Source organism: Bos indicus, chromosome 5 (assembly GCF_029378745.1).
Source record: "Bos indicus isolate NIAB-ARS_2022 breed Sahiwal x Tharparkar chromosome 5, NIAB-ARS_B.indTharparkar_mat_pri_1.0, whole genome shotgun sequence".
NCBI lineage: Eukaryota > Metazoa > Chordata > Mammalia > Artiodactyla > Bovidae > Bos > Bos indicus.
In genome coordinates, this window is record NC_091764.1 from 36,786,816 (window position 1) to 36,811,575 (window position 24,760).

Below are 24,760 nucleotides of genomic sequence, written 5' to 3' on the forward strand. Positions count from 1 at the left end.
TTTACAATAAGATGGAGAAGACTGTGAAAGGAGCATGTTTAGCCTGGAAGTTCAGGATTTCTGTTTGGACAGGGTTAAGCAAACGTCAAATGAACGTTTAGCATGCAAACAAAAGAAAAAAGAAATCTTAACTTTCTGACAGGTCTCTTCAAGGATTACCCCCAGAAAGGGAAAAGGCAAATCTGAATATTCTCTGCTCTCAGCTCTTTAGGCAGAGACGTTTTTGAGGCACTTGTTCAGTTGCTAAGTCCTGTCCCACTCTGCGACCCCAAATAGCCCACCAGGCTCCTCTATCCTCCACTATCTCTAGGAATTTGCTCAAATTCATATCCAGTGAGTCGGTGATGCTATCCAATCATCTCTTCCTCTGCCACCCCTTCTTTTGCCTTCAATCTTCCCCAGCATCCCATCCTAAATGGCTAAAAGGCTTTCTGGGGTTGCTTTTCATCCCTTTGTTCCCTCTCGTTTCCAGGCTGTCGGTACCCTTTCCCCATCTGATAACGTACTGACAATGCCGCTCCACTTTCTGTTTCCTGGAAGCCTGAGAAACCAGCTAATTAGAATCTTGTGGGGGTTCAGAATGCTTTCCACGCGGCCAGCATCTTTGTTGGGCGCTGGTCCTACTTCCTGGTTCCGAGGAAAAGAGATTTCATTTCGTAAACAGGGTTCTCGGAACACACAGCCCGGGAATTGAGAAACTCGAGGCGAGGTCCGACCATCGAGTGACACCTCTCTTCGCCCCACGGTAACTCCACCGGTCCCACCAATTTTCTAATCCCTAGGGACCCACCCAAGTCTTTATCCTGGAGCAGGCGCTGCCCACGCAACCTACTTCCCCTCTAACTTTTCTCACTTGGGCTGAAGAGAAGTCGATTTTCCTTCCTCCACAACCCGGAGGCCGGGGCGCAGACCTCGGACACTTCGCGGAAAAGGTGGCGCGCAAGTCCGGAACCCCTTACCTGCCCGGGCGCAGGGCGCAGGGGCGCACAGGGCGCCGTGGGGCTGAGCCAGAGACCTAAGGACCCAGGTACTACGAAGGGCCGGGGCGTGCCCAATCCGTCAGGTCCCGCCCCCGCCTCGCTCCGCCCCCTTCCTCTTAGTGCTTCCCCCTCGCAGCTCCACTGCATGAAAAATCCCGGAAAGGCGCTTCTTTAAGTAGGAGCCTGTCCCTTTAAATACTCTTCTGTCGGAGACTAGCTAGTTTTTGGTTTCCGGGCATGCGCACGGCGTGGTGCGGAGGAAACCCTTTAGCTGGACTTGAGGTAGACCGGGATGTGCTTCTTGGCGCCACGTGGGCTTGTGCAGGGGGCGATGACTGTATTGGCATTGAGATCCTGACCCTCGGTCCGCAAGAGGAGCGCGATGTGAGCTAGTATCGCGCCTTGAGTTAGGCGGGGATGGGGGTGGAGAAGACGGCCGTGGAGCCAATGGCTGTGTCGGGGTGCTTTTGAAAGCGCCTGAAGTCTGTGCTGCAGGAGTCAGTTCTGCTGGTTGGTGGCAGAAGTAGGAGTGAATTAGGTGGAGCATTGGCAGTGGAAGGAACAGGAGGAGCTACTCTCCTTTTTAAACATCCTCCTAGACTCTGCCCTTAGCCACAATCCAAATTCCGAAGCCTTGGGTCAGCCAAACTGCCCCCTCCTTGTCCGCCCGGCGGGCTTATCGACACATCTGTTGCATGGGAACTCAACTTTGTGTGGGTTCCTTGGCTGCCCTTCAGCACGGTTCCACTCTTACTAAGATGCTTGGTTGTAATTCCCTCATCGTTGTATTCTCAAATTGTTCTCCTATGCCACTAGCTTAGAATGTTTTCATATCTTCTTCTTACAGCTGAGCTCTTGATCCCATCTTGCTGCTTTCGATCTCCTCCAACTGTTCAACAGATTCATCCTGCTCAGTACTATTAGTCCAACTGTTCAACAGATTCATCCTGCCTAGTACTATCAGTCATCTTCCTAAAACATCTTTTAGGATTGTGTTATTTTCCTGCTCAGACACCTCCAGTGGCCATCAATTTACCACTCAATGGATTCTAAGCTCCTGCCAGCGCATTAACTGTTTTACCTAGTTCGGCGCTAATCCGGCCATATTTTCCAGAACTGTGCTAGAAAACACTTTGTCCTACTGCTCTGTATCTGGGCTGTTCAGTTTTTTCTTAACACGTTGCATAGTTTGCTTATGCCTTTGCCTCATTTCTGTCTCCTGAACTGTTTTGAAAATGTGGCCACTTCTTACATTATGCTTTACTGATTATTCTAGGCAAAAGTTGACCCCCTCTTTCTTCCTCTTCACTCTTACTGCTCTTATTTTGTACTAGTCATTTTATTTATTCAATAATCATTATGGATTGTGCCCCTACTGTGTGCTTGATTCTGTTCTAATTGTGAGATAATCAGTGAATAAAGCAGACAGGGTTCTTGCTTTCATAGAGCAAACATTCTAATTGGGGTAGGTGTATAGTAAATAGTGAAGTAAAATGATTAAATAGAAATGATATGCAGAAAATTAAATAAGATTTTATGAAAAATAGTGACTTGCTGGTTTCTTCCGATTATCGGTCAAGGAAGATCTCTTTAAGGATATTATTGAAGAGGAATTGATTTAATCAACAGGAACAGTTGGCATAAAGGAACTGAAGAAGGCCAGTGTAGCTGGAGTATAGTGGATAATGGGGAAAGGGTACAGGTTAAATTTGGAAAACAGAGTTCAGAATCTTAGAAGTCTTTGGAAGCCAGGGTGTGTATTTTGGATTTTATTATAAATGTGATTAGAGGGTTTAAATAGGGTTGTGATATGATTTAATTTTCCTTTTTATATCATCATTCTGGCTACTATGTGGAAAATTGACTATGGTGGACTAGTAATAGAAGCAGAGATGAGAGGCCTTCACAGTGTATAAGAATTTCTGGAATGGACGTATTAAAATAGAGGTGATGAACGGGCAGTAGGGATAATCAGAGAGCCAGATGCTTAAAGGTGATGCAACTTTTGGTGATGAGAAAATCAAAGCTAAGACCGAGACAAAGTGGAAGGTTTGAGGTTGAGATTAAGGAACTGAGGGACTGTGATGTTAAATGGATCATCCATACGGATGGTCTTGGAGGTCATGCTGGATAGTATATTTTAAGCTAGGTATTAAAGTCATTAGTGAGTGAAGAAGAATTGTCCTGGGACCAGAGAGAGGCTGGCAGCAAATAGTACAGTCCGATGGCATGTACTTCAAAGGAAATGGGATTTGAGGAGGTAGAGGAGGAAGAAGTGGTTTGGAAGGAGCAGTGGCAAACACGGAAAATATTTACAACCTGCAGGTCCCCAGGTGGGTATGAAAGGAAAAATAGCTGTCACATAGGAGGACTACAGAAGCAGCAGCCCGAGGGGAAATATCCAGGTTTCAGTTCAGGCAAGAAACTGAGGAGTCTGTGCAGGAAATTAAGGAATGAGGAAAAATAAATATATCCTATTTATTTCCTAGGAAAGTAGAATATTAGGAAATTTCTGTGAGTTCCACATTACAGAAAGGATGGAGTGGAAGTGGTTTTCTAAATTGGTTCAGATGAATAGAATACACTGTAGAAATGGGATGAAGGTCCAGATGATGTATTACCTGGAGAGCATGATGAACGCAAAGAACGGAGCAGTACCAGTTCCTTGGGCATTTTATCTCTCCTGAAACTCTGTGTGATAGCCATGGGTTACGCGAAGAGTGAAGGTTGCTTCAAGAAGCTCTGTAAACGTGTCTTCTCTCTGATGCCAGAGAGAGATGGTTGTACTTTTCTTATGGGTCAACTGAAAAAGTTTGTATCCAAGTTTTCATGAAGGTTTAAGGTCCAAGGTTAACATAAGCCTTCCTTGAACCCTAATCACATTGCATGTTGGTTTTATTTAATTGTTTTTTTTGGCCATGCGCCTTGGAATCATGCTTAGCAGATCTTAGTTCCCTGACCAGGGATCAAGCCTGCACCCCCTGCATTGAAAGCTTGGAGTCTTATCCACTGGATCACCATGGAAATCCTGCAAATTGTTTTTAGTACTTCATTATATGTCAGTGTGGACTGTGTATTCCTGTCTTCTCTTCAGCCTTTCCCCCACCCCTATCCCTCCATATATTAGTATCTAGTCACAGAGTCTCTGAAATTAACTGGAAATTTAGGTTTCAGGGGTGGAGTTCAGACAAATTGTTGTAAAAAAAAAAAGTATGTTCTAGTCTCTTTTTGTTGGTCTACCAATGATATTTTAAAAGTGAACTTGAAACTAATCCTTTTAATCCTGGAATTTTAATAGATGAAAGCCTGGAGTAGGTGAAGAGTCAAGATGCAAATTAGCAGACATGCCATCTCGGTATAAGAGTCAAAATACACATGATATATAGAAATAAATTAGTAATGTCATTTAAGGGGACTCGGAAGGGAGAGAGAGAGCAGAAGTAAATAAATTCTGCAAACCTATTTCTTTTTTTGTTATCCAGATTTTTTTTCTTCCTGGTAATTGATCACCTCTTTTTCTTTTGTAGGCATTGTTCAAGAATGGAAGAGGATACAGATTTCAGAATCAGATTTAGTTCTTTGTGTTTCATAACTGATCATGTTGGTTTTTGTGGCACCATAAAAAGCTCACCAAGTGACTTCATTGTTATTGAGATTGACGAACACGGAGAGTTAGTTAATAAAGAGAGTGACAAACTTGTTTACGAGGTTAGTAAAGTACTACCTGAGCCAAATACTTTGGCTAAAAAAGCAAAACTAGATCTTCAGATTTTATCTTTTGAAGAGACAAGCAATCAAGAAGTCAGTACTTTGGCTGGGAGCTCCAGTGATGACCACAATTTTGTGCCTTGTTCAGAAAAGGAAGCTCCTATCAAAGATAGAACTTACAAAGGTGAAGAAGAAAATGTTGATGTATTAGGCTCCTTGTTAGATGAAAAAACGAATGAATTACTGAATCAGTTTGCCTGTGATATAAAAGAGAAGTGGGACTCTAAAACTGAGCTAATTGGACCATCTCCTGAATTCTCATTAGGCAGAATCCTTGACAAGAACCAGAGGGCTACCTTGCATAGTGCTATTAGGCAGAAATTTCCTTTTTTAATAACTGTAGGAAAAAACAGTGAAATTGTTGTAAGACCAAATCTTGAGTATAAAGAACTTTGTCACTTGGTATCCGAAGAGGAAGCATTTGACTTTTTTAAATATTTGGATGCAAAGAAAGAAAATTCCAAATTTACCTTTAAACCTGATACGAACAAACAGCACAGAAAAGCTGTCCACCATTTTGTCAACAAGAAGTTTGGAAATCTTGTGGAAACCAAATCCTTTCCTGAACTGAATGACAGTGCTGATAATCCAAATGTAGTGATAACTGTAAGATTTCGGGTCAAGGCACACAAGCACCGGAAGAGGTCTCTTCTTGAAAGCCAGGGAAGAAAAGATATATACACAGGTAATAATACATCATTACCATTTTCTTAGGTAAACTTAGATAAAATTGTGTGAAATCTGTGTAATTTCAAATGAGTTAAATAGACATGTCCAGAGGGATATTGAAAACAATATATGGGTCCTTTTTTAAGTGGAAGATAAGCCTTTCAAAATACACTAGTTGTAAAATATTAACCTTATTGATGAAAGTGTGGTTAACACGTTTATAGTTAATGTAGTTACAAATGTATAAAGTTAAAGAATTACTTTGGTTAATACATCTCACGGGGGTGAATCTTGATTTCACATTTTGAAAGTTATCTTAAGTATTTGGAGAGAAGTAAAATATGTTTGCTGTACTTGGGGAAGTGGAGAGAATACCTTGTAATCCGGAACAGCCGGACTTTATAGCCTATGGAAAGAATCCTGCAGACTTACAGGGAGTTCCTTTGTTTGACACTGTCCATCTTTTAAAGAAGAGTTTCTCAAAATTTTGCATTCATATAATCATCAAAAGGGCTTGTTGAGAGAGATTTCTGAACCCTGTTATCAGTTTCTGATTTTTACTCTGTGTAATATTTTCTTGGTCTGTTTTTCACAGTTTGCAGTTCCTAGCCAGGCTGTTCCTATACTTTTAAGATATTTTAGTGATGTCTGTCTAGTTCCATAGATTTGGTATATTTAAAATACTATTATTTTTTTCACATTATTACTAATTGATACTCAAAGTTTTGGCTCCAGGACTAGGATAGTTCTTGTAAATTATTATGGATCTCAAACAGGTTTTGCTTATGTTGTAATTATGTTTAACTTATTGGCAATTTAAAATTAATTTTTAAAAATATGAATTTATGTTTATCGATGAAGGTGGTCAAAAGGTACATACTCCCAGTTATAAGCAAGTCCTGGAATATTGTGTACAGACAGCATGATTGTTGTTGTTTTGTCACTAAGTCGTTTCCAACTCTTTGCTATCCCTCTGGCTGTGGCCTGCTAAGTCGTGTCTGACTCTTTGGGACCCCATGGGCTATGGCCCTCCAGACTCCTCTGTCCATGGGATTTCCCAGGCAGGAATACCGGAGTGGGTCACCATTTCCTTCCCCAGGGGATCTTCCCAACCCAGGGATCAGACCTGTGGATTCTTTACCACTGAGCCATCAGGAAGCCTGTATAGTATGGTGACTATAGTCAATGATATCGTATTGTATATATGAAAGTTGCTAAGAAAATAGATCTTAAAAATTGTCATCACAAGAAAAAAATTGTAATTATGTGTGGTGATAAATGTTGACTTATTGTGGTGGTCATTTTACAATATGTTCAAATATCAAATCATTATTGCAGATTTTTAAAACTTTTCATAAATAATATACACCCTACATATTTTTGAAACTTGCTGTTTCCATGTTTTTAGAGATTCTTTATACAGAGATATAAAGAACATACAGATCTTTCTTTTCTTTTAAACATGATTTCTAAAGAATAGATATTATAAGCTTTTGTTTAGCTATTTCATTTATTCAGAGATAGATGGATTTCACATCCTTCTGCTTCCTGAGTCAGGCTTATGTTAAATGTTCATTTTTCTTAGAGTGCTCCTCAAAAAGACTCTTGTAGCTCCTGATGATTGTTACAGGAGTTGAACAAAACAGAAATTATTCTGCAGAATACTTTGAATATCCTTTCCATGATCTGAGGGAAGAGGGCAGTACTTTGAAGTGTCATATGTTTATGGTGAACTGAGGACTGAGATATTTTCTTACTGTTAATGTTGGTAGGTTATATAGGCCAACAAGTTGGCAGGGGTTGGGGTTAGTGCTTGGTGGTAATTGTTACTGGGCTTGTTCCTCCTTCCACTTTTGCAATCTCATTATCACCTTCTCATCTAATAGACATTTGAAGGATCTACCATGAGGCAACAAGCTCTGTTTTATTTACTGATTTCCTGGCCTGGAACTCCCAATCTACAGGGCATACAAACTTAAAGAGATAAATTATGGCATGGTGTTCAGTGTCATGATGTAGATAATGACAGCTTGTGAAGACATGTAGGTTTAAGTAATCAACTCCTTGTAACGTTCATTTTTTCATCTATTCAACAAATATTTGAATACTTACTATGTGTTAGTCTGAGGGTATAATGGTCAATGAAACAAACATGATCCCTACTTTGGGAGCATTCAGCCTTGAGAACCTGGAAGGAATTTGAGGGAAAACTACTGTGGCCCTTGGATCTTGAAGCATGAAAAGAAATGTGGCAAATAATAAATGGAGGGAGCATGTGTTTTAGACAAAGGCCCTCAATGCACGCAAGTCCACAGCAGTGAAAGGCTTTAGTTCATCCAAGGATTGTGACAAGTTCTCTGGGTTACAATTATAGGATATATAAGATAGCCCAAGTGCAGACTGGAGGGGTGGATTAGGGCCAGTGTGAATGCCTAATCAGGGAATGTGGATTTTTTTTTTTTTTCTGTAAGCCTTTAGTGAACCAACTAGCATTTTAAAAATGAGAGCTGAAATCTGTGAGGTTTGTATTTTACTGACTATATTTTGGTTAAAAAATACTCATCTAAATTAATGATTTGACTCACTATAATGATCTGTAAGTTTGCTAAGAATGTAAATGATGTATTTAGCTGCCTTTTTTTGTAATTGAGAATTTTTTGTTTGTTTCAGCTTTTACCCTACGAAAAGAAAATCTAGAAATGTTTGAAGCAGTTGGTTTTTTAGCTGTCAAACTTGGTGTGATTGCTTCGGATTTTAGTTATGCAGGACTTAAAGACAAGAAAGCCATCACTTATCAAGCGATGGTGGTTAGAAAAGTGACACCAGAGAGGTAATAAGATGTTTAAAGGATAGAATTTTATTTTCTTATTGCATCAAATAAATAAATACTAGATTAAAAACTGAGACTAATACTGGGAGCATATTAACCTCACTATCAATAGTAATTGATTATAGGCTTATTGAGCAGCATATTCTGCATTAATAGTATAATTATCTTCTAAATAGACTTTTATTATTGTAAAAGTAATACATGTTTATTGTAGAAGTTTAGAAAAATATAAAAAAATATTAAATGTCACTGAAATTTCTCTTACACAGAAATAACCACAAAAACATTTTGATCTGTTTCAGATATTTTTCAGAGACTATGATATATGCAGATGCTACAGAGGCCTTTTTTATATATGTGAAAATTGTACTGTATATGTACTTTGTATTTTACTTATAAAATTAAAATAGTATTTTTAATGAAAATTTATGTCATGAAATATTTCAAAGTCATGTTTATTATATGGACTAATTTGTTTAACTTTCCCCTGTTTTGGGATATAGAAATTTGTTCCAGTTTTTCACTGTAAATACTACTATGATTAATTTTATTACACTTAAATCTGTGCCTTGTGGATGCTTTCCTTAAGGTAAAGTTCAGAAAAGTTGAATCATTGGACTAAAATTCTGTCTAACTTGACATATTAAAAATATATTAATCTTTGGTCATCAGATATTTAAGCACTATTTTCTGGTAAATATTTTTAAGTTCTTATATGAGGGACAGAAAAATGTTTATGATTTTGTCTATGTGGTCAAAAAGTGCACTGTACTAAGAAGGAATGACTTTAGATGTTGAAAGGTATTTAGATGTTAAAAACTGCTTTTTAACCATCAAAGACAAAATAGTTTATTAGTTTCTAGGAGGACAGAGTAGTTTGATTTGGCTTATGGGTATGGAATTTTAATTACCCTTTAACCAATAGTAAGATTTTAGCAGATGCAGAAAATCTGAAGGTATTTTGGAGGGCCTGTAAGCAAAAGAGTCTGCCTGATAAAGCAGATGGTTCCTTTAGGGACTACAGAAAATATAGATGTAAAGAAAAATTTACATCAGTTCTTATAGGATCTTAGAAGTTAGGATAAGACAATTGGGATCTAATGTTGGTGAAGAACTGAAAACTTGAGTAAAGAAGTGTTCAGAGCAGAATGTTAGGAAAGTCCTCTGGCGCTAGTGGTTTTTTGGTAACATTAGAGGAAAACTGAGGAGGAAAGGAGCAAAGTCGAAGGACAGAAGAGCGAAGAACAGTTAAGGGGTTCTATCACTTGAACTACGGAGAAGTCAGAAGGCTACATAGAGTGATAGCATTAGGAATATGTGTTCCAGTTCTTAGAATAACTCTGTTAATATAATCCTACGATAAAGGGTTTTTAGTGCACATTTGTTGAATTAAAGATGTGTTTTTGAAATAATCCCCCCAGTTTTTCAGTATTCCAGTATAAGTGGTTGTCTGCCATCTGTCATTTAAACTTTATTTTAAATTAATTTTTTGACATTTTTAGCATTTTAAACATGTTAATAATTTTTAACATTAGTTTAAACACAAACTATTTTTTAAATGTAAGAGTTAACTGAATCCAAATAATAAATGATTTATCATTCATAGGTTGAAAAATATTGAAAAAGAAGTTGAAAAGAAAAGAATGAATGTGTTTAACATTCGTTCTGTAGAGGATTCCCTTAGACTTGGTCAGCTCAAAGGAAATCACTTTGATATTGTCATCAGAAATTTAAAAAATCAAATAAATGATTCTGCAAACCTGAGAGAGAGAATTTTGGAGGCAATAGAAAATGTTAAGGTAAGAAAACTGCACTGTAGAGTATTTTGGGAAAATCTTTATTTACATTAAGATATGAAGGGAAGTATTTTGTACATTTTCTTTTTATGTGCGTGTATAATTATTTAAAAAAATGATAACTGGGTCCATTTTACTTAGTTTTTATTTTTCTTCTTAGTATATATCTTTGTATTGGAAAAAACACAACGTTAGTGTAATTAAAAAAATTGTATAGACTCTCCCAGTTGGAAGGGTAAAACCTATCTGTTTAAAAGGACAGATTTTTTTTTTTAGTGTCTGCCATTTAGAGTAGTATTACAGGCAAAGAGATTAATTTGAGGGGAGACTTTGTTCAGCATTTCTTTTCAGAAATCTTTGGTAAATAGTTTTTATATTACTTTCAAAATGGTTTTTCTTTTCAATCTAATTTTGAATTTTGTTTCAATGTATGCAAATGGTAAATCATATACATTTTACTATTCTTACAGTAAAAAAAATTACTTACTGTAAGTTTTAAAATGATATTTGCTGGGCATCTAAATGTGCACATATAGCCATAGCCTTCATTCTGATCATATAAACTGTGGGTCAGCAGACTTTTCTCTGTGAAGGGCCAGAAAAGAAATGTTCATGTTTTGTAGACATATGGTCTCTGTTGCAGCTACTCTAGTGGCTATTGTGTGGAAGCATCCATGAACCATACATAAATGAATGAGCATGGCCGTATTCCAGTAGAACTTTGTATACAAAAACAGTGGTTACAGGGCCAGATTTGACTTGTGGGCCAGTTAAATAGCTTGCCAACCCCTGATCTGGACCAGAAATTCTCAACCTAGGGTGTTTTTAAAAAATTTCAATAATCTGTTTTTTCTCCCAGACCGATTGAATAAGAACATTTGGGGATATAGCTTAGGCATTAGCATTTAAAAAAAATCTCCCTAAGTGATTCTACTCCACAGCTAACATTGAGAAACACTGCTGCAAGTTTCTGACCACAAAGACCTTTTCATACAATTTTACGCCTGTCCAACAGGAAAACAAACAGAAACCAGATTTTAATCACTATTATACCTAACAGTCAGGAAAATATCTTCACTAAAGGTATTAAAATCCTCACATGGTTATTTTTTCCTTTTCTCTAGACCTGCCTAAGATTCTTTATTTTTTTTCTTTTCCCCCTGTTAAACTATTAGAAAGATATCTCTTAGAAAAGGGAGTGGGGCTTTCTGAACTCTGATGTTATTTATTGCCCATCTTTCATTTGGTACCTATTCATATACATTTTAAAATCTCCGTAGGAATAATCTTAGATTTAGCCAACTTTCCTTTAGTTTTCATGATGAGGGGAAGTGAGCTGAGAAGTCCTGAAAATAAGAAATCTTTGGAGTTTTGTTTTAAAGGGTTGTAACTCAGATTGCTATAACATTTTATTGCAATCAACCCTGAATAACTTGGCAGGGGTACTTAAAACTCTTCTGGTGTTTTTAGCATATTGTCTAATGTTATTTTTCCAAATTTGAAATATTTAAAAGTATTTAACTGTGAGACTTAATACAGGGGGTACTTATTCTATCTGCAGTTGATCTTAGTGGCATGAGTTCAGGATGCAATTTCTTGTGTAGCATGCTGATTACAGATTATCTTTTATTTGCATCTTTTATTGAACAGTCCTGGAGTTGGTGCTCGATAATCATCATTGAATGAATACATTAATATATTCCCCCCATAGAGTGAGTGTAGAGAGCTCTTTTGTCTTTCAGGAAACCATATGGGCCTGTGGTTTGCTTTGTGAGGACATGTTTAACCACCAGCCAGTGTCCTCAATGGTTGCAATAGTAAATAGCAATTTTCCGTTCCTACCGAAGTGATGCTGTGCCATTGTCTTGGCCCAGACTTTCAGAAACTGAGATAATCGAAAAACCAACCATTATATACAAAAAAGACAGGACTTGCTGGGTTTGAAAATAAACCTGCTTCGTATTTCAAGCATCTGCAGACAGTCGAATCCTCGGAATCAGGAGGAGCTTCAGGTATCAGAGCAGATGCAGTACTAGGTAACCAGTTCATCCAAGTTTTCCCAGAGCTTTCTGATTTTAGCACCAAGAATCCCACATGCCAGAAAACTCCTCAGTAATGGCAATGAAAAGCTCACATATTTTTAAAGATTTTTCACTTATTTTCTGATTTTCAATCATTTATTCTTTTCCTTTGTATTCTTTAACCATATAGTGTTTCTCAGCCCACTTGGTATCTGTGTGTGTATTGCCAATTACAGGACTCTTTTATTACAGTAAGGACAAAGAGAAAGACTGGGTTACATATTTTGACACAATAATTGTATTTATTTATCTTAGTTTGAGACTGTAACAAAGAACCATAGGCAAGGTGATTTTTAAACAAGAGAAAATTACTTATAGTTCTGGAGGCTAGAAGCCTGAGATCAGGATACCTGCCTGGTCTTCTTATTGTATTCACATGTGGTGGAAAGAGAGTCGGCTAGCTCCACCACCTTTTCTTATACGAGTTCTTATCCTATTTATGAAGCCACTATGCTCATGATCTAATTATCTCTTCAAGTCCCTATCTCCAGATACCATCACACTGGAGGTTAGAGTTTCAACATGTGATTTTTGGGAGGACACAGACATGAGAGTATAGTAATATATTTTTAATTAACTCATTTTTTGTGTGTTTATAGAATAAAGGGTTTGTGAATTACTATGGACCACAGAGATTTGGGATGGGAAGGAAAGTTCACACAGACCAAATTGGATTGGCTTTGCTGAAGAGTGAAACGGTATGGATTCTGAAAAGATATGAACTTACCTGTTTTGTCAGGTGTACTTATTACATGAGCCATCTCATTGCTTTCTTAACCCAGCATATAAATGGATGTATACCCCCATATATATGTACTGTACATCATGTTTATTGAACAGCCACTATGTTCATGATATCACTTTATAGCAAAACAGATGCTGAGTAATATTTGTATGAATGAACGAATAGTATAAAAGAAGAATGAGTTGGAGGCTAGATTGAATGCCCTGTTTTAAGATCCTTTCCTACTCTAAGATGCATACTTAGAAATAAGTTGTGGTACTGGAGACAGTGATAAAATACAGGAACTAGTAGATATGTCTTTTTTTAAAAGGAGTATCTTTTAATCTGTTTGTGTTTTAAAAGAAAATATTAAAGTTGGGGATTTTTAAAACTTTTATTTACATTTATTTTTTTAAAATTTATTTTTAAGACCAAAGACAAAGAGTTCTGAAACTTGAGAACACAAATGAAATTAGTGGCTTGCCACTTGCCTATGCTTGTTCTCTCCCCCTTTTTTGTTGTGTGTGGTAGGTCAGCCTGAGTTTTATGCCATCACTTAATACTGTGTTCTTACTTCTATGATAGAGGCAAAAAATGACAGAAGAAGATCTATGGAAGTTGTGTCAACCACTTTTCCAGTCCATAAGATTTTAAATCTGTGTATTAGGTTGCTTTGCACTGGAGGTTAATTCTAAATTGTTTAGCTTATGAATGCTTAAAGATAGAATTGCCATGTCAAATATCATGTTAAATGCCTATTCTTTCAAGATGTACCTTTTTTTTTTTTAAGTAAGTAATTTTTCATTTTCATCTGATATGTATTTGCTTGTTTGGTCTTTAAAGGTGAAGGCTGTAAAATTGTTTTTTACACCAGAAGATTTGGATGATCCTGTAAATAGAGCAAAGAAATATTTTCTTCAGACTGGTACTTTAAAAGTTTCTTTACCTCGTATATAGTTAGGTAGATATACAAGAGTTATATCATCAGGATAGCATTCATTTCTACATAAATGTGATAAGAAATAGACTGTAATATATTATATATTTAAGCATTTTTATTATGTGCCCTAGGTACTCCATTTTTATGGGACTTTTGTATAACTCTTGCTTTGGGGCTGGGTGAGGGGAAAGATGCTTTATGAGTTTTTCCTGGCCTAAATCCTCAAAAAAGATAAGAGTTCCCAGTTCTAAACTGACATTGATAGAAGTATAATTCACTGCAATCAGGAGGCTGAAAAATAAACTAAATAAAAGTACATTTGTTATATCTGGTACTTTGTGCATTGTTTTTGATCTAGTCTCCATTTAGCCCTGATTGCTAATTTTGAAAACTTTAGCTAAGTATATGTAGAATAGTTAATGAGAAGCACTAAAAAAAATTTGTTGAGTGTGGTTCTAGAGTCAGTCTACATGGGTATAATACAACTTTAATACTTCCCAGCATATAGTCTCGTGCAAGTGATTTAGCCTCATTGTTTTAGTTTCTTCATCTGCAAATTGAAGCTGCTGCTGTTACTGCTGCTAAGTCGCTTCAGTTGTGTCCGACTCTGTGCGACCCCATAGACAGCAGCCCACCAGGCTCCGCCGTCCCTGGGATTCTCTAGGCAAGAATACTGGAGTGGGTTGCCATTTCCTCCTCCAATGCATGAAAGTGAAAAGTGAAAGTGAAGTCATTCAGTCGTGTCTGACTCTCAGCGACCCCATGGACCGCAGCCCACCAGGCTCCTCCTTCCATGGGATTTTCTAGGCAAGAGTACTGGAATGGGGTGCCATTGCCTTCTCCGAAATTGAAGCTAATGATACCTAAAAGACTGTTAATATTTAAATAAAATAATAGATTTAATGCTGTTAAAATAGTGCCTGGCTTATTCTGAATACTGAATAAATGTCATGTGTATTTAAGTAATAACAACAACCATAAGATTTTAGATTCATTAAATATATGATCAACATATATGTGCATATTAAATTTCACTTGCATAGAAATAAAGGACATCAGTTTCTAATATCTCCATTATTTTTAATTATGTACATATTGCATATATAATGATTAATAGGTGAAAAATATTTTTATACCACACCCAAATCTATAAACCATATGAGCATTTCACATTGTTATGAGTGATCTAAGTAATACTAAACAAAGTTCAAAATTACATCTATTGAGAAAATAATTTCCTTATGGCAGTGGTTGTTAAACTTTAGTGTGTACAAGAAACCTGGTGCATTTGTTAAAATGCTTACTCCAAGGCCCTACCTGAATAAGCAGCTTTGCCATGGAGTCCAGTAATCTAATTTTAAAAAGCATGCTGAATAGTAGAATGACTGAATAGTATACTTGAAGGATCCAGATGTCAACCCTTTCTTATTGAAAAAATTTTGTCAAATGTCCATAATAGCTCTTTAAAATCTCAGCTCAGGAACTTATATAATGCTTTAAAAAAAGTGTTCTAAATAATTGCAAATTAGTTAATCTCCATCCTGACATTGGAGTTACTAATGTGCTCTTTTTAAAGCAGGGAAAGTGAATGAACCATATGATTAATGATTTTTAACAAACAAAAAACCTCTTCAAATGTAGCTCTGGTTTATAGTTGGTGCTGAGCCTTATCTTCATATGCAGGTTCCCAGGATAGCTCAGTACATTTAGAGAGCCTGGTAAAGCTCTTAATAACTGGCCTTTGAATAAAAGGAACTGACTGATCTCTTTGTTTCAGAGGATGCTAAAGGCACACTTTCCCTGATGCCCGAATTCAAAGTTCGGGAGAGAGCACTGTTAGAGTCACTGCATCGCTTTGGCGTGACGGAGGAGGGCTACATCCAGGCGTGGTTCTCCTTCCCCCATTCTCTGCGCATATTCTACGTTCATGCATACAGCAGCAAAATCTGGAATGAGGCAGTGTCTTACAGACTTGAAACTTACGGCTCAAGAGTTGTGGAGGGTGACTTGGTCTGTTTGGATGAAGATGCTGACAATGAGCAATTACCAAGTAGTAAAGTAAGTATCATTTCATCAAGAGTTGTTATGTATCAGGAGCACTTATTTTCAGAAACTCTTATTTTAGAAAAAATTTAAAATTAAACATGCTTTTTTTTTAACTTTTTATTTGCTCATCTGCTTCTACTCTGCTGTCAGCTGACACTTAACATGCCATTAAATAGAAGTATAAAAATGGTCAGTGGTGTGAAGTGAGAGTTACAAAGATAGTAAGCCTTCCTGAAAAGAACACGTTCTGTAGAAAATTACACAAGCAATTCATGAATCGGGCTTCCCAAGTGGCTCACTGGTAAAAGCATCCGCCTGCCAATGCAGGAGATGCAGTAGATGCAGTTTCCACCCCAGGTCGGGAAGATCCCCTGGAGGAAGAAATGGCACCCCATTCCGGTATTCTTGCCTGGAGAATCCCATGGACAGAGGAGCCTGGTGGGCTACAGTCTGTGGGGTTGCAAAGAGTCAGATAAGACTGAGCAGCTGAGCACACACCCAATGCATGAAACAGGCTCCTTAAAAATCCAAAACAGTGCAGATGGAGATGTCATTCCTGCCACCACTCTGTTGTGATTTCCTCTGCCACTATCAGAAAATCAACCTCTTTTGGCATATTTCCTTCTAGACCATTTTCTATGCTTTCCCATAAATATCCACAGAAAGTGGATTTTTATTGTTAGTTAACAATGAGGAAAATAAGTACAGAACTTTGAGACTTGAAACTCAAACTATGAAAAGGAAAAATAATAAAATTTCTATAATAATGCTATATAGGATATGAAATGTCGTTTCTTTCATATAAGTGTGGTTTTACAATTTGTTTTTTTCTCGCTTAACAATATCTTAGAGACATTTATATTAATGAAATATAATTTGTCTTATAAAATTGATCCTTCCGTTTCCTCCATGGTATTTTGGATATTGGTATTTCCAACTAGTATTTTTTATGGTATTTTAATCTCTGTGAATTTGACCTACATAATAAAATTGAATTCCATCAATCACATAAAGAAATTCATTTCATAGCATTGTAATGCAAAAAGAGACTATTCATCATGATCTTAATTCAATCTCAGAAATATATTTTAAAAAGAAAAAAGAAAAAATATCTTTAAAAAAGAAAAAAAAAGAAAAAAGAAAAAGAAAAGAAAAAGAAGAAAGAAAAAAAATAAAATAGAGTAAAAAATAAATAAATAAAAATAAAAATTAATGAAGGGATTTGAGTAGTGCTTTTGTATATAACATCATAAAATCATTGAACTTTAGGGGAGAAAAATATGTTAGAGACGTCTTTCTAATTCCCATTTCATAGAAATGAAAATTGAGGCCCAGACTGGAGAGGAGACAGGTTAAGTGATGTAGGTAGCAGAATTCAGAAGACCTAGTTGTCTGATTCCTAGCCCAGCTTGGTCTCTACTAGAGAAATCAAGGGGTGTAGAAAAGTGTCAGCATACAGAGATAGGGCATGGTCCTATTTTTCAAAAATGGAGAAAAAATAGACTCTGAACTTCGCATAAAGGATGATTTATCTAAATTAACGGCAGAGTTTTAGGTGTATAAGTTAGGATTTTGTTTGTTTGTTTGTTTCAAGTGATAGAAGCCCACCTCAGACTAACTTAAGGAAAGCAGACAAGAATTTCTTGGCCCTCATAACTGAAAGTCCATGATTGATTCAGGTACAGCTGTTATGAAGGGGCTTAAACAATGTCCTAAATCATCCATTTCATTTTCTTCATCTTTCAGCTCTGCTTTCCTCTCTGTTAGATCCATTCTTAGTTTCTTCTCCAGAAAAGAAGTCTTTTATTTCCTAACAGTTTCAGTCAAAGCCATGAAATTGAGTCTCAGAATGGCTTGGTTTGTGTTCCCTGTCCCCAGACCAGTTACTGTGGACTGCAGTATGTGATTGGCAAAGCCTGTGTTCCAAGGACTTCTTCCTGGAACCATCCCACCCAAACCACATTCAAGAACTGGGAGGGAAGCTCCCAGGAAATTGCAGATACACTATCAGAAAAGGAGTCAAGGCTGAGTGATGAGTGAGCCACAACAAAGAGGTCTGCTTTACTATTCTATTAAATGAATGACTTGTGAATATTTAGATAAGAAAATGAGGGACTTCCCTGGTGATCCGGTGTCTAAGACTCTGTGCTCCCAAGGCAGGGGGCCTGGGTTCCATCCCTGGTCAGGGAATTAGATTCCACATACCGCAACCAAGAGTTCTCATGCTTCAACTAATGTTCACATACCACAATAAAGATCCTGCTAGCTGCAACAAGATCGAAGATCTTGGCGTGCCACAATTAAGACCTGGCACAGTCAAACAATAAAATATAAGAACCATTAAGGGAAAAAAAAAAGTGATCACTAGGAGCTTCATTAAAAATGGTCATTTAACTGAGACACAGATTCTGAAACTGTGTAAAAAGAAATCTAGCAGCATCTTAGGTTTTATTTTACCTCATTTAAATGGAAGAAGGGCTATGTCAGTTAATTCCATTTTGATAAATAATGAAAAACATTCAGTTTTTTTAATACCTTTCAGAAAACATATCCTTTTTAAATATTTCTTGGCAATGCATTATTTAGTAAGTCAGCCATTTCTAATTCAAATTTTCAGAAGTTCACTTTGACAAGATATAGCAATAATCTCTGAAATGCATGTGTCTCATAAGACTTCAGTATTCTTGCCTGGAGAATCCCATGGATGGAGGAACATGGTGGGCTACAGTCCACGGGGTCGCAAAGAGTCGAACATGACTGAACGACTTCACTTTCACTTTCATAAGACTTTGTTCCAGGTAACATTTGCAAGGATATTTTTGTGATCAGGATTTTGTCTGCTTTTCTTTCAGGAGATATAGGAGAAAAGAAAACATTTTCTCTTTCACCTTTTGCAGAGTTTCCTTTTATTAGCAGCGAAAAATATCTGTATTTTTAAAATTGATTATTTATACTTTATTAGTTAGCACTGAGAAAAGAAAAGGCAAGAATTGGAGGCTCAGGACATAAAATATGGAAAATCTGGAAAAGGAAAAAAAAATTAATTGTAGAATATTTCATGTTGCACATCTACATTAAAAATTGTAGGAAACTATAGGAAACTAATCTGAGTCCCTTTTCAATAGAATTACTAGGCCTACTGCTGCTGCTGCTGCTAAGTCGCTTCAGTCGTGTCCAACTCTATGCAACTCCATAGACGGCAGCCCACCAGGCTCCCCCATCCATGGGATTCTCCAGGCAAGAGCACTGGAGTGAGTTGCCATGTCCTTCTCCAATGCATGAAAGTGAAAAGTGAAAGTGAAGTTGCTCAGTCGTGTCTGACTCTTAGCGACCCCATGGACTGCAGCCTAGCAGGCTCCTCCATCCATGGGATTGGCCAGGCAAGAGTACTAGGCCTACAGATGTAGCTTAATTTCAGGTGACTTGGCAGATTTTCATAATTTTTTTGTGAGTAAGATGGAGAAATGTGAATTAGACAATGAGAAAATCACGTGAATTCATCTTTCTGGAGCTGCCATACGACAAAGAATGGTTAGTTCATCAGTTGATATCAGCTTGGAGGGAGCTCTCTAAAGAGAGCTACAGTGTTCTGTACTTGAAAATGTTTGTTCAGTATTTTCACCAATTGCTTACATTGTAGTATTTTAGGAATGCTTATGATTTTGTGAAAGGCAAAGAGCTGGAATTGATGATGCAAGAGAGATCATAGCCCCATGTATTTTGGTCAGATCACATCTAGAGTATTATGTCCATTTCTGAATGCAGCAGTTAAAATGGGTTATTAACATGTAAACAAACAAATAAACCCAAAATGAAAAACCAAAAAGGAGGGATATTATTTATCTGAGTAGGGAGAATTGGGAAAGCAAGCAAGTTTAGAGAAGATCTAGGCATTATATGGTGAATGCTTTAGGAAAATGAGACTGTGTAAATCCTCATGGAGTGATGGTAGCTACCTTTATACTTTTGAGCTTTCATGTCTCAGGGAAATCAGAATGATTTATTCTGTGTCCTAGAGCAACATTTCTCAAACTTATCACTCACTTCTTTTTTTTTCCCCACGTACGTGTGACAATTATTGCTAGTCTATGGAACACATTTTGAGAAGCACTATTTCTCATAGAATACTATGATACCTGTTGGGGACAGAGGTTGGAGAGGGATTTCATGGAAACAGATTTTTGATTCAGTGTAATAAAAAAAAATTCTTTGCTATTTAGAAAAAGATGATTGGTAACTGAGGTGAAGGTGTTGCTTCAGAGCGATATGCTGCCCCATTCTCTGTTTCCCCTGCAGTTATCGGGTTAAAGCAAGAAGAATCATTCTAATTTTTAGGTAGTCTGCTCCTATAGAAACAAGCTGTGAAAAGATCTTATTTGAGTTTGAGTATATTCAGTTAAGAAGTTGTATTATACGTAACAGAGTTAGGAAAAGTTGAGGGAATTTGGAACATTTGAGAATCATCTGTATTTTCATCATGTTTTTAAAAAATAGGTTCATCTGGTAACCGAAGAAGAGGAATCAGCTAACACATATGCAATACATCAGGTAAACTTGCTTAAAAATTAGTATCATTTAGATTTAAATGTAGACATTGTGCTGAAAAGACAGTGTACTAACCATTTCTCCTCCCCGCCTCCTTTTTTTCTACCACTTTTTATTCAGATATACTTTATATACAATAAAATTCACTTCTTATAGTTCTATGAGTTTTGATAAATGTAGACAATCATATGACTACCACAAGAATCAAGATAAAGAACAGTTTCCCGTCTCCCTCAAACTTCCTGTGCCCCTTTGCAGTCACCTCTCACCCCTGCCCCAGCCCCAACTCAGCTATTTCCTGTGCTACAGTTTTGCTTTTGAAAGAATGCCGTAGAAATGGATTCATATAGGATATGTGATTTTTTGTGTGTCTGGCTTCTTCCAATGAGCATAATGAATTTGAAATTTTCGTGTTGTATGTATTTGAGTTTTTTACCTGGTGCCTTTTCCTGCCTACATTTTGGTTCCAGTTAAAGGAAAAATATCTAGAAGTCATCAGCAAAGGAGGAAACCTCCACAAAATGTAGTTTACTCATGAGCAGCTGAGAAAATAGACATTAATTTTGCAGCTTCTTGAGTGCATGTTTTTATTAATAAGTAAGCAAGGAAAATGGAAAATTGTCAAATTTTCTGTGATTGAGCAGTAGGGATTATTCTTTTTGTTCCAGAAAGAATATGCTTTTAGCATTGTATGACTGCATAAAGATTAAGTCTGTTGGGTAATTAGATGTACCTCAACTTCTTGTTCCATTTCTTCTACCTTAACAGCAATTTGTCAAATAATATCTGACTTGAGTTGGTTACCTTGTTAACTAAGAGTCCTTCTTGATTTCAGTTATCTCTTCTTTTTGCCTGGTAGCATTAAAAAGAATCAAAATAGTGTAGTATACAGTGGCATGTTTTAGAGTGATTGCAATGTTTGTATTCTGAGTGTGTTTTTACATATTCAAGTGCCAGTCATAAAAGTAAATTTAAAATATGATCGCATATGGACTTCCCTGGCAGCCCAATGGTTAAGATTCCATACTTCCACTGCAGGGGATGTGGGTTCAATCCTTTGTTATGGAAGTAAGATGCCATGTGCTATGCAGGGTGGCCTAAAAAAAAAAGAGAAATGATCACATATTTTTCTGAAGGCTGTTTCATGTACCTTTTTTTTCCCTTTCCCTTGCATAGGTGGTCCTTCCAGTGCTTGGATACAATATTCAGTACCCTAAAAACAAAGTGGGGCAGTGGTACCAGGAAGTACTCAGCAGAGATGGACTACAGACATGTAAATTTAAAATACCTACCCTGAAACTGAATGTTCCAGGATGCTATAGAAAGATTTTGAAACATCCCTGTAATCTCTCATACCAACTGATGGAAGACCATGGTATTGATGTCAAGAAGGAAGGTTCCCACATTGATGAAGCAACTTTATCTCTTTTGATCTCTTTTGATCTTGACGCTTCGTGTTACGCTACAGTTTGTCTGAGGGAAATAATGAAGCATGACTTTTAAAACTGATACCCTTGATATAATCATGTATGTGCCACTTTTTAAAGGAAAGTGAAAAGGGAGCTAAAATTTCTTGAGTGTCTACCATGTGCTATGAGCTTTATAATTATCTCCTTTAATTATACACTGTCCCAATGAAGTAGGAATTTGATACTTACATTGAAGAGGATGTACAGCAAGTGGCAAAATCTGAACTTAAGACTCCAAAGCCTTTGTTTTTTCTATTATCTAATGTCTCGATGATCTTTATTCTGTGCTGTAAAAGTAAAAATCTTTCTGGACTATTAGGAGCATACTGCAAGATAACATTAAAGAAGGTGACATTAAAGAAAAACTTTTGGAGTAATGTTTATATCCTCAGGCTACTTGCTTAAAATGTTGATGAAACTAGGTTGTAATGAAAACATATGGTTGAAGAGAAAGATAAAAGAAGCATTTTGTTAATTAGTGCCATTCTTTTCTATTTTTGAAATTATTGATCAGAACAGTACTTCAGGAAAATATTATCCCTGTATTTATTAATATGATATCCCAGGGGTAAAAAATTACCCCTTTTTGAAATAAATGATCTTTGATGAACATTGAAATAAATTTTTATACAGTTTCTTTATTTTGACATGTACTGACCCCTTTTTTGTTATTTTTTTTCTATCATCTAGAACATAAACTTTTAGAGTCAGATCTGCGCTCAGACTCCAGCTCTGACACTTACTAGTGACTGGGTATTATTGATTCTTTTTAAGGCTCATTTGAGGAATCAAGATGGCACCAACCTCATAAGCAACAAATAATAGAATTATCTCCACCTTTTTAATGTTGCTAGAGGAAGAAAACATTTTACCCATTCTGAAATTTAAATATGTGTTAATTTGTTTATTTATTTTAATTGGAGGATAATTACTTGACAATATTGTGATAGTTTTTGCCATACACTGACATGAGTCAGCCATAGGTGTACATGTGTCCCCCAGTCCTGAACCCCCTCCCCCCTCCCTCCTCTGGGTTGTCTCACAGCACTGGCTTTGGGTGCCCTGCTTCATGCAATGAACTGGCACTGGTCATCTGTTTTACATACGGTAATATACATGTTTCAATGCTATTCTCTCAAATCATCCTACCCTCACCTTCCACAGAGTCCAAAAGTCTGTTCTTTACATCTGTATCTCTTTCCCTGTCTTGCATATAGGGTCATCGTTACCATCTTTCTAAATTCCCTATATATACGTTAATATACTGTATTTGTGTTTCTGTTTCTGACTTACCCCACTGTGTGTAATAGGCTCCAGTTTCATCCACCTCATTAGAACTGACTCAAATGCATTCTTTTTTATAGCTGAGTAATATTCCATGTGTGTATGTACCACAATTTCTTTATCCATTCATCTGCCAATGGACATCTAGGTTGATTCCATTTATTATAAATAGTGCTGCAATGAACATTGGGGTACTTGTGTCTTTTTCAGTTCTAAATATTTGTTAGTTTAACTATTCCATGTGACAAATCTCTTTAACCATTTTATATCAGTTAAATTTGGGAGGAAATGGAATATACTGATTGGAAAAATCTGAGCATTCTTTTATTGCCGGTAGCGTTACATAATGATTTAAATTTAAAATACTGTAGAGAGTATTATATGTTAGTAATGTGGTACTTTTATATATTTAAGTGAGTCAAACCATTTTGGATATATTAACATAAGGAAATAAAATTCAAAAGAAGGAAAAAACTATATGCAATGTGAGATTTGCTTAGTGTAACATTTTTATGTATTAGAAAGAATCAGTTTGAAAGTCCAGCATTAGCTAACCTAAAGTAAAATGAGATGGAACAATTTGATGGCAAAACATATAGGTATTAAAAATGAAGGTTTTATGTATGTGAGAAAATATTGCCCCTCAAAAGTATATGTAAAACACAAATGGAGTGTATATACTAAATGCAGCTTTTACACAGGAGGGGCACTTCAGAATAGTGATTAAAAGCATGGGTACTGGAGACAAACTCCTGTAGTTTGAAGCTTGGCTCTGCCGTTTACAGCGGTGTGGCCTTATTAGTTTGTGTTTCAGTTTCAACTTCTGTAAAAACAGGGATGGTAATAAACATACCTCTTAGGATTATTGTGATGATTTTTTGAGTTAATATATGTAAAGCAGCTTAGAAAAGTGCCTAGCACTTAGTTACTGTTAAATAAATACCCACAAATCCAAGTTTGGAAGGGAACAGAAAGAAATGAAAAGGCCATTCTGTTAAGATCATAGAATGTTTGGAATTTTTTTAATACTAGAAGATTCCTGTTTTGTCTTTATATATTTTAATAATTAATAAATTCAGGACACAAAAATTGCAGATTGTTGTACTGTGGATTTTCAAAATTACCTTTATTACCTAATGGTCATTGAAAATGAAACGATGCTGTATTAAGTAGTACAAAAAATTAGAAATAATGTTTTAACTTTTGCATGATAAATTACATCTTGTAAATATAATCTGAAAGTGAATTACTAAATAATTAAATCCCAGTTTTCTTTCCGTCCCTGGGATTCTTCAGGCAAGAACACTGGAGTGGGTTGCCATTTCCTTCTCCAGTGCATGAAAGTGAAAAGTAAAAGTGAAGTCGCTCAGTCGTGTCCTACTCTTTGCGACCCCATGGACTGTAGCCCACCAGGCTCCTCCATCCATGGGATTTTCCAGGCAAGAGTACTGGAGCAGGGTGCCATTGCGTTCTCTGGGGTTCTGATTAGAAAATATGAGAGTATTAAAAGTGTGCCATCATTGACAGTATTTTCTTTGCCTCTAGGTGGCACTATAATTTTAGCTATCTTTATTTAGCACTTGGGCCCTGTGTAAAGAAAGGATCCCTAAACTTATTTCCAGTTACCA

General features: G+C 36.6%; 2 protein-coding genes across 7 annotated transcripts in view; one reads left to right on the forward strand and one right to left on the reverse strand.

Moving 5' to 3' along the window:
• Nucleotides 1-1,086, reverse strand: part of IRAK4 (interleukin 1 receptor associated kinase 4) — a 28,897-nt gene extending 27,811 nt beyond the window's left edge. The window contains exon 1 of one of the 3 annotated variants that reach the window (XM_019960758.2): nucleotides 960-1,086. The gene's annotated coding sequence lies outside the window, so the exon portion shown is untranslated. Of the gene's footprint in view, nucleotides 1-853 lie in introns of all 3 variants that reach the window. The other 2 variants (XM_070789237.1, XM_019960759.2) reach the window with 2 other exon arrangements.
• On the forward strand, nucleotides 623-24,226 carry PUS7L (pseudouridine synthase 7 like). 4 transcript variants are annotated; one of them, XR_011566593.1, is made up of 10 exons: nucleotides 1,132-1,262; nucleotides 4,508-5,433; nucleotides 8,088-8,247; nucleotides 9,854-10,046; nucleotides 12,724-12,822; nucleotides 13,692-13,773; nucleotides 15,566-15,846; nucleotides 18,452-18,632; nucleotides 20,329-20,382; nucleotides 21,556-21,624. XR_011566593.1 is itself a non-coding variant. In XM_070789236.1 (9 exons), exons 2-9 carry the CDS (start codon nucleotides 4,521-4,523, stop codon nucleotides 21,880-21,882), a joined length of 2,109 nt encoding a protein of 702 aa, XP_070645337.1. In that variant the 5' UTR covers nucleotides 623-745; nucleotides 4,508-4,520; the 3' UTR covers nucleotides 21,883-24,226. The 4 variants fall into 4 exon arrangements, 3 of the variants coding, with proteins under 3 accessions (XP_070645337.1, XP_019816314.2, XP_019816316.2); XM_070789236.1 differs by lacking the exons at nucleotides 1,132-1,262; nucleotides 18,452-18,632 and adding an exon at nucleotides 623-745 and having other exon boundaries at nucleotides 21,556-24,226; XM_019960755.2 differs by lacking the exon at nucleotides 18,452-18,632 and having other exon boundaries at nucleotides 21,556-24,226.
• Nucleotides 24,227-24,760: the final 534 nt, after the last annotated feature.